General features: G+C 35.4%; 2 protein-coding genes across 2 annotated transcripts; both read left to right on the plus strand.

The window, feature by feature from the left end:
- Positions 1 to 7,195: 7,195 nt before the first annotated feature.
- LOC109177514 (expansin-A13-like) lies at positions 7,196 to 9,446 on the plus strand. The gene is made up of 2 exons (XM_019326881.1): positions 7,196 to 7,828; positions 8,789 to 9,446. The coding sequence occupies exons 1-2, from the start codon at positions 7,347 to 7,349 to the stop codon at positions 9,096 to 9,098; spliced, it is 792 nt and encodes a 263-aa protein (XP_019182426.1). The 5' UTR covers positions 7,196 to 7,346; the 3' UTR covers positions 9,099 to 9,446.
- A 2,638-nt stretch (positions 9,447 to 12,084) lies between these two features.
- Positions 12,085 to 13,977, plus strand: LOC109177539 (glutathione S-transferase U25-like). The gene is made up of 2 exons (XM_019326919.1): positions 12,085 to 12,456; positions 13,255 to 13,977. The coding sequence occupies exons 1-2, from the start codon at positions 12,127 to 12,129 to the stop codon at positions 13,597 to 13,599; spliced, it is 675 nt and encodes a 224-aa protein (XP_019182464.1). The 5' UTR covers positions 12,085 to 12,126; the 3' UTR covers positions 13,600 to 13,977.
- Positions 13,978 to 14,291: the final 314 nt, after the last annotated feature.

The raw sequence follows: 14,291 nt of genomic DNA on the forward strand, positions 1-14,291 counted from the left end.
TAACATAAATATCCACTCAATCAATTATCACCAACAATTATCTTATTTTTCCCGAAATTACAAATAAAAAAATGTAATGCGCCATTTTATCTTGAAAAAAATGACACTTTTGTAATTTCATTGCCATTTGATAGGATTATCACATATCGAACTGTAATATACACTTGGTCGGTATTGAGTCCCGTATTTGAGTATAGCCCAATTCAACCATCACCGACCTGGATTGCTCGTCTACTCGACCTAAATTCATATCGAGTCACCATTAGTATTTTCTTATAATTTTTAAATTTAGTATTGTGTGTTTAATAGTACTTGTAATGTAATTTTTAAATAGATAAATTTTACATATTAATACTAAACTTAATATTATGAAAAATTAAATTGTAAATGACTTTAGTCAAGTCTCGTTAAACACACATAAAATGAGACGGGGTAATAAATTTTAACAAAATCGTTAGTAAAAGAATAAAAAAAATATTGCTTTGGTGATCATACAATCATACAAAAGCTAAAATTGATGACGATTATATTTAACTAAATGCCTAAAAAGATATCACGGACTACAAAAATCATTTTCCTAATTATCTTATTTTGTGTGACTCCAAGAAAATCTAAAATATCTATAGCCTCTAAAAATATGAAGAGGAAAGAAAGAGAGAGAGAGCGAGGGAGGGGGAGTGGATAGCGCAGAGAAAAGCGTGGTACGTTTTTTTGTGGGGATGAGAAAACTGATGAGTTGTCTTTTTATTTATTTATTTATTTTCTTATTTTATCGTTTTGATTATTGAGGTTATCTGTTTTTGCTAGCCATTAATTCTCAGCTCTCTTTTTTGCACTTTTGGCCACGTCACTCATTCCTGCCGCCCTTCGTTTATCCACTTGCCACGTAAGTACTTATTGTATAAACAATTTCTCCTGTCACTTCCGAACAGATTAATTATTTAATTAATTCATTAGTCAAGTAACTAACCAGCCTGGTTAGCGTGAGTGGTCGTGTACTCTCGTCTCTTAAATAGATTGAGAATTCGAATTTTCTCTCGTATAAAAAAAATTAATCTGGCCGCACTTTACCTCTTAGTTTAATTGGGAATGTAAAAGTATTATTTCATAACGTTTTAACATCTTGACTATGCTCTTTATATAGTATTATTACAACTATTTTATTGATATATGAAAAGCATCAAAGTTTAGCATATATTCTCATTTGATTTATATAAGTATTCTGTAATAATCTATATATGAAATCAGAATAACATTAAAGTGAAGTTGAAAGACAATTTAATATCAAAATCAAATGAATTATTTTTCAATTTTTTGGTTTAAAAAAAATAAATTAAATTATATATATATATATATATATATATATATATATATATATATATATATATATATATATATATATATATATTCTTTTAAAAAATTAGTTTCTTAGGGTGGATTGAAAGTGTTGGATTTTGTTGGTGTAAATGTGTAATGCAATATTTTGGTATTTTGTTTTGGGTGGACAAGAGTGGTTCTGGGACCACCATATGCGGGTGGGGCCCAGGAGGGAAGGAAAACAAACAAACAAGAAATAAAAGTAGGAAAAAACAATGGCCACAAGTTTAATAACGTTGTTGGGTGTGGAGGAGGTACAAGGGGGAGTAGTTATTGTTGGTGGAAAGAGGGAGCAAAGGATCGGAGTACTGATTTCCTTCACGCATAAAAACATTGGGAGTCATACTCCATCACCCGTGAAAGGAAGAAAGAAAGAAATCTTAGGGTCATCGTGATTTACATCCTCCCACATATTCTGTTGGATCGGAGTGTGGGGCCTGGGCCCTTAGGGTTGGGGATTCAGCCTTTTGAGATAAGAAAGAAAGAAATTCCCCGCATGGGCTTAGCTCAATGGTTTAGTGGGTAGTATCTGGGATAAGTGACCAAGGTTTGAACTTCTGCGGCGGCAGTGTGGAAATTATGTCTAAAGTGGGCAGATTCTTTGTGCACACCAGCATTTGGCCCTGTTTACTAACCCATTGAGTCACCGTGATTTACATCCTCCTACATGCTCTGTCGGATCGGAGTGTGGGGGGCAAGGGTTGGGGATTCAGCCTTTTAGGATAAGAAAGAAAGAAATTTCCTCTCACATGCTCTGTGGGGTCGGAGTGTGCGGAACCTTTAGGGTTGAGGATTCAACCTTTTGGGACAAGAAAGAAAGAAATCTGTTGGTACGAGATTGGCTCACTGGTTTAATATATAGTATTTGAAGAAAGAGGTCAATGTTCGAAATTTGACAGCAACAATGGTAGGGATTATATCATCTAGAGTGGATAGATACAACATTTGACTTCGTCTATTATATCACTAAAATACCGTGATTTATATCATCCTGAATGTATCATTGTGTCGGAATGTTGGGACCTTTGGGTTGAAAACCTTTTGGGGGATGAAAGAAAGAAATCGAACTCTCTTTCTCATAGTTATTCAAGTGTCAAGTTGAGTGAGTAAATGCGATTGAATGTTTTTTTTTTCTTAAAGCAAAGAACTTAATTGATATCATTAATGAGATCATTACAAATAAAAGAAGAAGAGTGAGAAAATCACATGCAAAGAAATTACTCTTGTACTAATAAATGGACTATATGATTCACAATTTACTTAATAAAAGAGATATCACATCAATATGTTTTAGTCGGAGACGATAACTACCCCTATATATCTAGTCTAGAAAAAACTATAATTGATAATCGAGAGCATTTTACTAAAGTCTAAATTTATGTAATTGTGCTTGTTGATTTCCATGCACCATTTTTTTTTAAAAAAAAAGAGTTTATATTACCTTTTTAGCGATGTGATTGGTTTAATTTAAGTGAACTTACTTTCAATTTATTTAAGTTATAAAGTTTATAACTTATTTTAAATTCGAAATAAGCTTATTGTTCGGGAGGCAAACCAGGTGGCAGATGTGCTAGCAGAGGAAGCCCTCGTCATTGGTTCTCCTAAAGCTTTCAGGAATTCTATTCTTTTGCTTCTCATCGGGCTATTCGCCTTTAATAAAACGTCCCTTTACTTTAAATAAATAAATAAATAACTCGAAATAAGCTATAAACTATGTTTGGTAAAATATTAGTAACTTATAATAATAACTTGTTTTGAAATATTACACTCAACATCATTTTAGAATAAGCTGGTAGCTATTATCTTTTAAACTTTGAACTTTAAGTTAGTTATAGCAAATGGAGTGTTATTATAGAAATAATTGGTATTGGTTTTTTACTGTATTTAAATATGCATGTGAAAAGCCTATTACTTTTTGAAAAAGTAAATTCCACTAAAGAATGTAAAAGGACAATAAATAAATTATATTCTTAAAAAAAAAAAAAAAAAAAAAAAACATGTACTCTCTCGTGATAGAACCTACCAGCTAGATCTACCAACCACAAAATTTTGTATATTTTGTTTGTCTTATGATATATCCCACATTTCACCTGAAGGATCGAAAGCTTAAAAGGAATCTAAATCTCATCTTTTTCTGTGTGTCTTTTTATGTCTTAATATGTCTATCCTCAATAATAATATTTGTTTACTTAATTAAAAAATTATAGGAAAAAGTGTGAAATGCACTATTAAATTAATATCTTATATGTAATTATATCACTAAACTCAATTGTACATTTTTCTTACATTTAATTTGTTAATGGTTAAATTGCACACATTTTCAGTTCAGTAGTCTAATTATATACAATGGAATCCAAACCTATGACATACTCTTTTATCAATTGTTAAACCAAACGTTTATCACTATACCAAAAGTTATAGTTAGTGACGAAATCGCAACTTTAATTCTTTATACTTGTGTAGCAATTAGCGTCACATTTCGAAATCAAGATGCTAACCTTAGCCCTTCATATACCCCTACCCAACAATATTTACAAATTTTATAAGAGTTAATACTCAAAATTGTCCTCGACTATAGTGGTTTTTCTCAATTTCGTCCTAAACGACTTTGGTGACCTAATATCGTCCCAGACTTTTGTGTTTCGCTCAATTTAGTCCTCCATTTGTTATTCCGTCAAATTGGTGTTAAATAAAGAGACAATTCAATAACGCCAATATTGATCTCTCTTTACTTTCAACTTGTGAAGTGCGAAATTCCTCTTTCTTGTACGAATTACGTCCAGAATTACTCCCGGACCTGCAAATCAAATTTTATATTCGCAGTTTTAGGAGTAATTCTGGGAGTAATTCGTAAAAAAAAAGGGATTTCGCAGTTCACATGTCTATGAGTAAAGAGATGCCAATATTAAAATTACTGAATTATCTATTTATTTAACACCAAATGGACAGAATAACAAATGAGGGACTAAATTGAGCAAAAACACAAAAGTCTGAGACTAAATTGAGTGAAACACAAAAGTATGAGACGGTATTAGGTCACCAAAGTCGATTAGGACGAAATTGAGAAAAACCACTATAGTCGAGGACCATTTTGGGTATTAACTCAATTTTATAATTATAGTTGATTAAATATATTACTTTTTAAAAATTAGTGTTTTTTATGAGATAATATAGGTGTTTAGTTTGGGGTTTTTGTTATAAAATTGGAGTATATAATAATATTACGAAAGAGTAATGTGTAATTTATCATGATCTTTTGTTAAGTCAAAATAAAGATTTTCGACATATTGAGATATACATTAATTTTTAAGTGGCTATTGAAAAGGTGATACACGAAAATATGATAATGATCCATACATGTATACAATTCAAGCTATTAAAGAATCGCTTTTCATAAATTGGTGGACGTAGTTATAGATAATAGAACTTTTGTGCTAATTGGATAATAATAAATTTTGAAAATGAATTGATGGCGATTAGCCATGGTTTATATAATGATCTAAATTTTGTATTTTCTTCGTTTGTGTGTGTGTGTAAATAATAAACATCACCTTCTACTATTCTTCCCAAACAAAGAAACGGCAAATTTAACATTATGATTAAATGCTTTAAGAGTTGTGCTTCGTTGACTAACTTATTCTCCATGATATTTGTAATATGCTTATGAGTTTGAGATAAGTACAAATATCAATTATTCATGTTGGGGATAGATTTGATATGTCTAAAGTCATTTGGATTCGAAAATAACTTAATGAACATGTAGATTCTTATTTGTGGAGACGAATTTAGAGGTAACCCGAGTTTGATTCTTACAGATGACAATTCCCTTTGTCTAGCTCCCATGTCTCCCGGATCGAATGAAGATTAGTTGAGTAGACCTGGAGTGTAAGACAAACGAAGAAATACTTAGAACACCTCGTGATTTGCACAAAAAAAAAACTGTAAAATAGACGGATAAAGATATAGAACTTCTCGTGGTTTACAACAAAAAAAATTTTGATCGTTTACTTAGAAGCTGCTTATAGGATGCGTTTGGAAAGTCTGAGGTGGTTATATTACGAATCAACTGTATTTAAATTATGAATTTACGATTTAGAAATTATGAATCTAAAGTATAAATTTTATGAATCTACAGTATAGAAATTATGGATCTATAGTATATAAATTATAAATCTACAATATAAAAATTATACATATGAAACCGTGCACATTTTGCAAGGTAGACAAGTGCTCATAGCATAACGTTCCACTCTTATGACAATGGACATTTGAGCAAATTAGTAGGCCTCTACTATTGGGCTAACGGTTGCTCCATCTAGGTAAAAAACCAGAACGGGCCCAAATGTGTTTTATCAATTGAACCGAAACCCAAACAGAATTTCCACAATCATTATTGTGTGGACCATGGTCCATACAAGTCGTGTGGACCATATTTTGTCTATTATAAAATAATGTACATTCAGTACAAAAATAATGTATATTTAGTACAAAAATAATGTATATTGTATATAGGGGATATACATTATTTTTGTTCTGAGTGTACATTATATTATATAATGTACATTCAGTACAAATATAATGTACATTTAGTATATTAAAAATATACTTTTTGTTATGGTCCACATAACACTGTGTGGACCATGGTCCATACAATAATTTGCCGAATTTCCATTGTAAATGTTTAATACTTTAATGAAGTTAATTCCATTAACTATATATATATATATATATATATATATATATATATATATATACAAATCGATTTTAAAATCAACCACATTTAATTATCAACTATCAAAAAAAAATTTGTAGATTCCGTTACTCGTTATCAATTTGTAGAACATCCATGGTCATGAAATGTGGATACGATCATACGATTCGACATATCTCTTTCAATTTAATTAAGTGTATTGTGTTCGAACTTTACCTCAAGGGGGCGTTTGATTCAGGTTATATAACATAACCAAGGGAATGTGACATTCCAAAGCTCACATTCCGGTGTTTGGTTCATATTATCTTAGGGAATCTGACATTCTCAAGGAATGTCATATTCCCTCCACATAGGATTTTGAACGGAATGTGATTCCCTTCAAAATCTTAGGTAATGTAAGATAACCTTGGTTATCTTAAGTATATTATAGTGTGTATAAAAGATAACCCTAAACCAAACATGATTATATTACATACCCTAATTTTAACCAAACACAGGAATCTAACATTCTCAGTAATCTAATATTCCCAGCAATCTAACATTCCCTAAGGTAATATGACATTCCGTGAACCAAACGACCCCTAAAATTCACGATAGAATGCTTTTACCACCTTTTTTAAAGTCATATCCAATATAAACATGATTAGTCTTGTTTTGTGAGACACTAGGGTCAAAAAAAAAAAAAATGCATTGAAGATAGTTGCTAGTCATTTAGGAGAAAACTTAGGTAAGTTTAGGCTTATAGTCTATATAAACTATAAAATTTGAAAAAAGTTTAAATTGACCATCAAAATGAACACAAAAATACAATCATGTCGTTGAACTCAATAAATGTGTAATTAGATTTCTCAAGTAGTTAAATATGTTCCATTATGCCAATTAACAAGTTAATCAATTTTCAACAGGTTATCTCGCCACCGTAACATATACAGTAGATTATTAAATTAAACATGTTTCTTTTAATATAAAAAACGCCATTACACTAATAATTTAGAGATCAAAACTCGTAGCGAATCGTGATGAACTAAAAGTGTCATTTTTCTATTTAAAATTAAGAACTAAACTATGAATATCTCAAAATTATAAATAAAATATAGCCGTAAGCACGCAGCACCAACAGTGGAAGTAAATACCCCACACCGCCGATTTCGAAACCGGAAAATTAAAAAAATCTATACAAGCACACCACCTTGCTTGCATTTTCCGCTGTCACAGCGTCGGCGCCGACTCCGGCAGAAGCCATAAGAGCTACAATACCATGCCGGCAACTGTACTACGTGTTCTAGCCGCCGTGATACTCTGTTCGATAACGCCGTCGGTTCATTCACACTACCACTGGCCATCCTCCTCCGCGCCCGTGCAATCCGAGTGGCGGCCAGCGCGGGCGACCTACTACGCGCCGGCGGATCCCCGGGATGCGGTGGGCGGCGCGTGCGGGTTCGGGGATTTGGAGAGGAGCGGCTACGGCAAGGCGACGGCTGGGCTGAGCACGGTGCTGTTCGAGAGGGGTCAGATCTGCGGCGCGTGCTTTGAGGTCAGGTGCGTGGAGGATCTCCGGTGGTGTATCCCCGGAACTTCCATTATTGTCACCGCTACCAATTTTTGCGCTCCCAACTACGGCTTCGACCCCGACGGCGGCGGCCATTGCAATCCCCCCAACGCTCATTTCGTGCTGCCTATCGAGGCTTTTGAAAAGATTGCCCTTTGGAAAGCTTCGAATATGCCCATTCAGTACCGCAGGTTCGTATTCCCATCCGCCCAAACGTCAATCTCGCATTGTTTAATCCTTCAAGTTCATGAAATTCCAGAATTTTAAGTGATTTCTATCAATTCTTCAAATTTGACCTATTTTGGATCCTATCAATTTAATGATGTTTAGGACTAGGAAAGTTGGTTGAACAGTTAGCATGGTTAGTTGGTCGGTAATCCTAGGATTTCAAATTCATCAATCAGTTTTTGATAATTATAAGATTTTAAATTAACTCGCGATAAAGTTTTTTATTGATTTTTTTGATTTGGGTCAATAAATTATGGACAAATTAAGTTGATTTGTCTTTTTGTGATACTTTATTGACTAGATCACAATGTAGAGGCTTCCCCCAAAGTTATTTATTGGATTTTTTTGGGTTTAAGACGGTCATAAACTAGGTTGGTTTACCTTATTGTAGTACTGGGATCACAATGTAGAGGCTTCCCCCAAAACTATTTATTGGATTTTTTTGGGTTTAAGACGGTCATAAACTAGGTTGGTTTACCTTATTGTAGTACTTTACTGACTAGAATTGCAATTTACAAAGTGGGGTTTCACCCGCACCTTTAGTTAGACAGAGCCAAATGCCGGTGCGCACAAGGGATATGTTCATTTTGAGCAAAATTCTCACATTGTCGCTGTCGAAGTTCGAACCTTAGTCTCTCCTTCCAAATACTGCCTACTGAGCTACTGACCTAAGCCTGTGCGCCCATGTTCTCATAGCTGGAAAATGTCACCCCACATCATTGCTTGAAGCTTGTGATATGAAACACCAATCTTTTCTTTTCTATGGCAACTAAAATCCTAAAATCTTCATCTCCTTTCCCATTAGTAAATGGCAGCAGCAACAAAACCTTCCAATATGGGGGTTTTAATTAATATTCTCTTGTTCATATCTAGCCTTCTTGATTTGGGGCGTAAATCGTTTCTTCTTGGCTGGTTTCCAACAGAATAAAGTGCAGAAAGGAAGGAGGAGTGCGATTCACCTTAACCGGTGCAGGAATCTCCCTGTCGGTGCTGATCAGCAACGTTGCGGGTGCTGGTGACATCGTTGCGGTGAAAATTAAGGGCACGAGAACAGGATGGCTTCCAATGGGCAGGAATTGGGGCCAAATCTGGCACATAAATGCTGACTTGAAGAACCAACCTCTTTCGTTCGAGATAGCTACCAGCGATAAAGTCACCCTCACTTCTTACAGTGTTGCTCCCAAGAACTGGGATTTTGGACAGACTTTTGAAGGTAAGCAGTTTGAACTTTGAAGCTTTAAGTAAAATCTCCATGAATTTCATTGCCTGGACATTCATACTGGAAAGGGTTGCCACCATTATAGAACCTTTGAGCTTTGCCATGGTATAAGGCTATAAGCTAGATATAAGCCATTGTTCTTGTGGTTGTTTTTGTGTGGCAAATGTAATTAGAAATCCCAAACTGCACTTAGTGATGATAGCTGCAGTTCTTTTGGATAAGGCATCTCAAAATTTCTGGTTTCCATATCAAAATCAGACCACACATCTTGCCAAATGTGTAGTCTGATTCCAGTCATTAAATTGTAATCTATAACCCTGGTGGTCAGTTTAAAGGAATACCAGATTTAACTTCTGTCAATTGAATCGTGAGCCAGAAAAACAAATTGCATAGCTCACAAATTACGTTGTATTCATGAAAAATACTGAGTACTGAAATTATGTTATTTGAATACTGAAAGTACATTGTTTTGTATACTATCAAATAATGTACATTTAGTACACAAATAATGTACTTTTAATATATTAAAAATGTACTTTGTATTCATGGTTTTCACAGAAGAATTTGCCTATATTAAGTGGGTTGACATAACAGGCCTGTGTGGTGGGGTTTATTGGGCCGCTCGTGATGCAGTTTTATGTTTTGGACAAATGATGAACCATTGGCCCAACTAAGGGTGTTTAATTGTTTATTCCGCATAAAAAAGAAAAGAAAAGAAAATGTTTTAAGACTTTACCTGATCAAGAAAGTGTTGGTAAGAATTTATTCATCTTTTAAGTATAAGAATTATGTTTATTTCTTCTTTTCAAAGGTTGAACCCACCTTAAGGGCCCTTACACTGCGGCCTCAACTGAACATGAATCACAATTGCGTACTGTGCACAAGGAGTCCCCCCCTCACTGCCGTGAACATGAATCACAGAGGCTAAATCTTTGCTTAAGGAGTCTCCCCCTCACTGCCGTGAACATGAATCACAGAGGCTAAATCTTTGCTTACTGTGCACAAAGAGTCCCCCCCTCACTGCCGTGAACATGAATCATAGAGGCTAAATCTTTGCTTACTGTGCACAAGGAGTCCCCCCCCTCACTGCCGTGAACATGAACATGAATCACAGAGGCTAAATCTTTGCTTACTGTGCACAAGGAGTCCCCCCCGAGGCTAAATCTTTGCTTACTGAACATGAATCACAGAGGCTAAATCTTTGCTTACTATGCACAAGGAGTCCCCCCCCTCACTGCCGTGAACATGAACATGAATCACAGAGGCTAAATCTTTGCTTACTGTGCACAAGGAGTCCCCCTCTCGCTCGTCCCCCCCCCCTCACTGCCGTGAACATGAATCACAGAGGCTAAATTTTTGCTTACTGTGCACAAGGAGTCCCCCTCACTTTGAGAGGTTGCTCCCACACTGCCGTCGGTGAGACTCGATCCCTGGTCATTCTTTCCAACTTTCACCTCTATGACCAGTTGAGCTGCCCATTTCTTCTAGTGCTAACTCGTAGCGCAACCAGCACCCTAGGGTGTGCATGGGGTAAATGTTGTTTTTTGTGTTATAGCGTGTAGGATATCTTGTGCGATGAGCTTGACTAAGAAAGTATTAGAAAAAATCAAAACTCGTGACCTATTAGTACGAAAATTGTGCTCCACCAATTTGAATATCTCTTTCAAAGTTTTATATTTTTATTTTTAATTTTTTTTGGATGACGAGTGAATCTTATAGCCATTATGTAAGGATGTGTACTGGGTAAACACCGCCTTGTGACCCTAACTACCAAAAGACCACAAGGATGTAAATCAACTTAGATTATCCATAGCTGATAGCAATGGATCACTTTTACTGGTAGTTGATTTAGAATCTTGTGATTACTAAATTAATAATTTGACCAACTTAGCATGAGATTGCCCTGATTTATTTTTTATTTTCTTCTTATTACAGTTTATTGTTATCTTACCAACCTAGTAAAGTCACCATGTTAATTACGTATGCAACGACGTAGTGCGACAATAACGTTGAATAGCCCACAAAGTATTCCAATGACTAAGACCAAACCTTATGGCTTATGCACATTACCTACAAAAAGTAATTCTTTAATATTCTCTCTCAAAATTTCTTTAATATTCTCTCTCAAAATTATTCTTAATTATTATTAAAATAGTTGATATCATCATCACAAACTAATATGAAGTAATTACACTATTTAAGACAAAATTCGTTGCAAAATATTAAGAAATGTAGCCTTACTCTTTTTGTGAATTGAAATGTTTTTAATCAAACTTTCAGATTTACCTCTCTTATATGGTTTATAAGTTATTACACACGATCTTGATTTATTTAGTGCACACTCTCAAGTAATGGTTGCGGCCTTGGGGCTAGTTCGGCCAATCCATAGGTGATACTAGGATATGTTGTGTTGATGAAAATCATACAATATTGATCGAAATGACAAAATATGACAAGAATTTGATAGTGATGCACAAGTATGGATAAATTAATAGTCAGAGACCAAATTCAAAAGATGTACAATAAAGTTGTTGGGCAGCGGCTTGGAGAGTTGAGTCCAACATAATATCATCGAAATATGACGCTGACTGCTACGCAAGTAGAATCAAATAAAGTTACACTTTCGCTACTTGCTATATATAGCTTTTGACATAGTGATAAACACTTAATACAAACGTATAAAACAATATAACGCCAAATGGGTAATCTTGTACAACTTAAAATTACAATTTCGATTATTGTTAATATTTTCTTTTTCGAACTTGTGTACTTCTATGTATGATTTACGGGGGTAATATAGGATAAACTTTATCGTGTACACCGCCGGCCGGCTAGGTTTTAATGTTTTATATGTTTAATCCTTCTGCCAACAATGTAACCAATTTCAATACATTTGACGTAACTCATGACGGAATTAACAACATTGCATTTAATTTATTGACTTCACATTGTATCCCAAAATCCCTCTCTATATAAACGCCAACAATCCTAACGAAAACAGACCAATAAAAAACATCCTTAAAAAAAAACAAAACACTAAGAATGTCTTCGAAGCAGGACGAGGTTGTCGTGTTGGACTTCTGGGTGAGCCCATTTTGCATGAGGGTGAAGATTGCGTTGGAAGAGAAAGGCGTTGTGGGTTATGAGTTGAAGGAGGAAAACTTGCTTAGTGGGAAGAGTGATCTTCTCTTGAAATCCAACCCTATTTACCAAAAAGTCCCTGTGTTATTGCACAATGGGAACCCCATTGTTGAGTCCACCAATATTGTTTACTACATTGATGAGGCTTGGCCCTCCTCCCCTTCTTTGCTCCCTTCTTGCGCCTATGGCCGGGCCCGGGCTCGGTTTTGGGCCGACTTCGTTGAGAAAAAGGTGACATTTTTTGTTTTTATTTTGAGTTGAGACATAAATTTCTGTGCAAATATTGAATAGAATAGGTTTATTACTAATTCGACTCCATGTGTGAGCTGTTTATTGATTTTTTGATTTGGGCTGGTCAGTTATGATAATTTAGACTAGTTTACTTTTTTGTGATCTTTTGTCCGTTAAAGTTATGAGGTAAGTTTCACCCAAAAAGCATCTCTGGGTAGCCACTTCAGACTTTCTTGTAAATTAAAGAAAGGCGTCTTATATTAATATATAGTTGGATTCCATGTGGGAGTTGTCTATTGTCTTTCTTGGTTTGAGCCGATCACTAATAACATGTTGGCAAGTGTCACAATGCCGACTTCACCCAAAGCACACCTTCGAGTAGCTGTTGTGGACTTTCCCGTAAATCAAATAATAGGCCAATGACTTGTACGTGATCTAGCGGCACGAAGTGACTTTTTCAAATGGGAGGTCGTGCTTCGGTAGGTTGGGGGCGGTATTGGCTCTTTGTTCGTTAGTAGGTTGAGAAATTAGTTATGAAGAAATAATACATTGTAACAGAGTTCAGTAGTACTAACAAAAAAACTCTAACGTAATTTATGTGCAAAAGAAACTTTTACTTTAAATGGATCTCCAATTTTCATTTCTCAAAAACTTTCAGTTCTTCAATTTTTTCCTCTCTAGTTTTTCAATTACAAGTAAACATATTTTATATTTTTATGCATGCATGTATTTTAGTATAGCCCAATATTTTAATTAATTAATTAATTAATTATAAATTACATGAATAATATAATGCAGGTATTTGATGCTGGTGCTGCAATATGGGGAGGCAAAGGGGGAGAGATAGAGGCTGCCAAGAATGAATTCATAGAGGTCATAAAGAAGCTGGAGGGAGCTCTAGGGGAGAAGGATTACTATGGCGGCGACACGTTTGGGTTCGTGGACGTCATCGCCATCCCCCTGACATCCTGGTTCCCAACCTACGAGAGATTCGGAGGGTTTAAGGTGGAGGAAGAGTGCCCAAGGTTTGCTGGTTGGATGAAGAGATGCCAGGACAGGGAGAGTGTTGCCAAGGCCCTTCCTGACCCGGAAAAGGTCTACGAGTTCGTTATCAGGCTCAGGAAAATGCGTGGGATTGAATAGGAAAAAGATAAATAATACGAGGGGGATTGATAAAGTTCGAATAAGTCTGTATGGTCGGTCTGGTGGTGGAGATACCGAATGCTATTAAAGCTAGCAAAGGGGTTTTGCTAGCTTTCAATATGACTTTGGTTTCTCAAATAATAATTAATAATGGGGTGGTGTGGCTGGCTGGCTGCATGGGTTGTTGTTTGGTGTTTAGTGAGTTGCATGTTTTGTTGTTTGGACTTGGTGTGGTTGTCTTTTATTGTTTGATGTACGAGGATATCATCTCCTTTCCCTTTGTTCTCTTTTCATGTATGTACGTGATGAGAAGATAGAGGGGAATACTCGAAAAGATCTACACGAGAAAATTAATCTTAGCTTGTAAAATAATATTAATTGCTTGCTTAATACAAGAATAAGTATTTGTAATAATGGTTGCAAATCAACTATTTATATGAGAGACTTTCAACTATGTCTTAACAACAAACTACATGTTCCTATGTGAATCAGGCACCGGGCACTTTCAACAGCTGTGTTTGATTCCAGATATACTCATCGTGCCCACTGTATGAGCTCACCTAGGCGACCTCGAGGTTGACCCTCAATTTGCCCCATTGTCAACCTCGAGGTCGCCTAGGTGAGCTCATGCAGTGGGCAAGATGAGTATATATGGAACAATATGATCTACTGCAATGAGGCAAGATCGAGTC

This window comes from Ipomoea nil, unplaced genomic scaffold (genome assembly GCF_001879475.1).
Source record: "Ipomoea nil cultivar Tokyo-kokei standard unplaced genomic scaffold, Asagao_1.1 scaffold0805, whole genome shotgun sequence".
Lineage (NCBI taxonomy): Eukaryota > Viridiplantae > Streptophyta > Magnoliopsida > Solanales > Convolvulaceae > Ipomoea > Ipomoea nil.

Coding starts and splice junctions, on each gene's coding strand:
- LOC109177539 (XM_019326919.1), top strand. CDS start 12,127: ATGTCTTCGAAGCAGGACGAGGTTGTCGTGTTGGACTTCTGGGTGAGC. Junction 12,457..13,254: donor CCGACTTCGTTGAGAAAAAG/GTGACATTTTTT, acceptor AATATAATGCAG/GTATTTGATGCTGGTGCTGC.
- LOC109177514 (XM_019326881.1), top strand. CDS start 7,347: ATGCCGGCAACTGTACTACGTGTTCTAGCCGCCGTGATACTCTGTTCG. Junction 7,829..8,788: donor ATGCCCATTCAGTACCGCAG/GTTCGTATTCCC, acceptor GGTTTCCAACAG/AATAAAGTGCAGAAAGGAAG.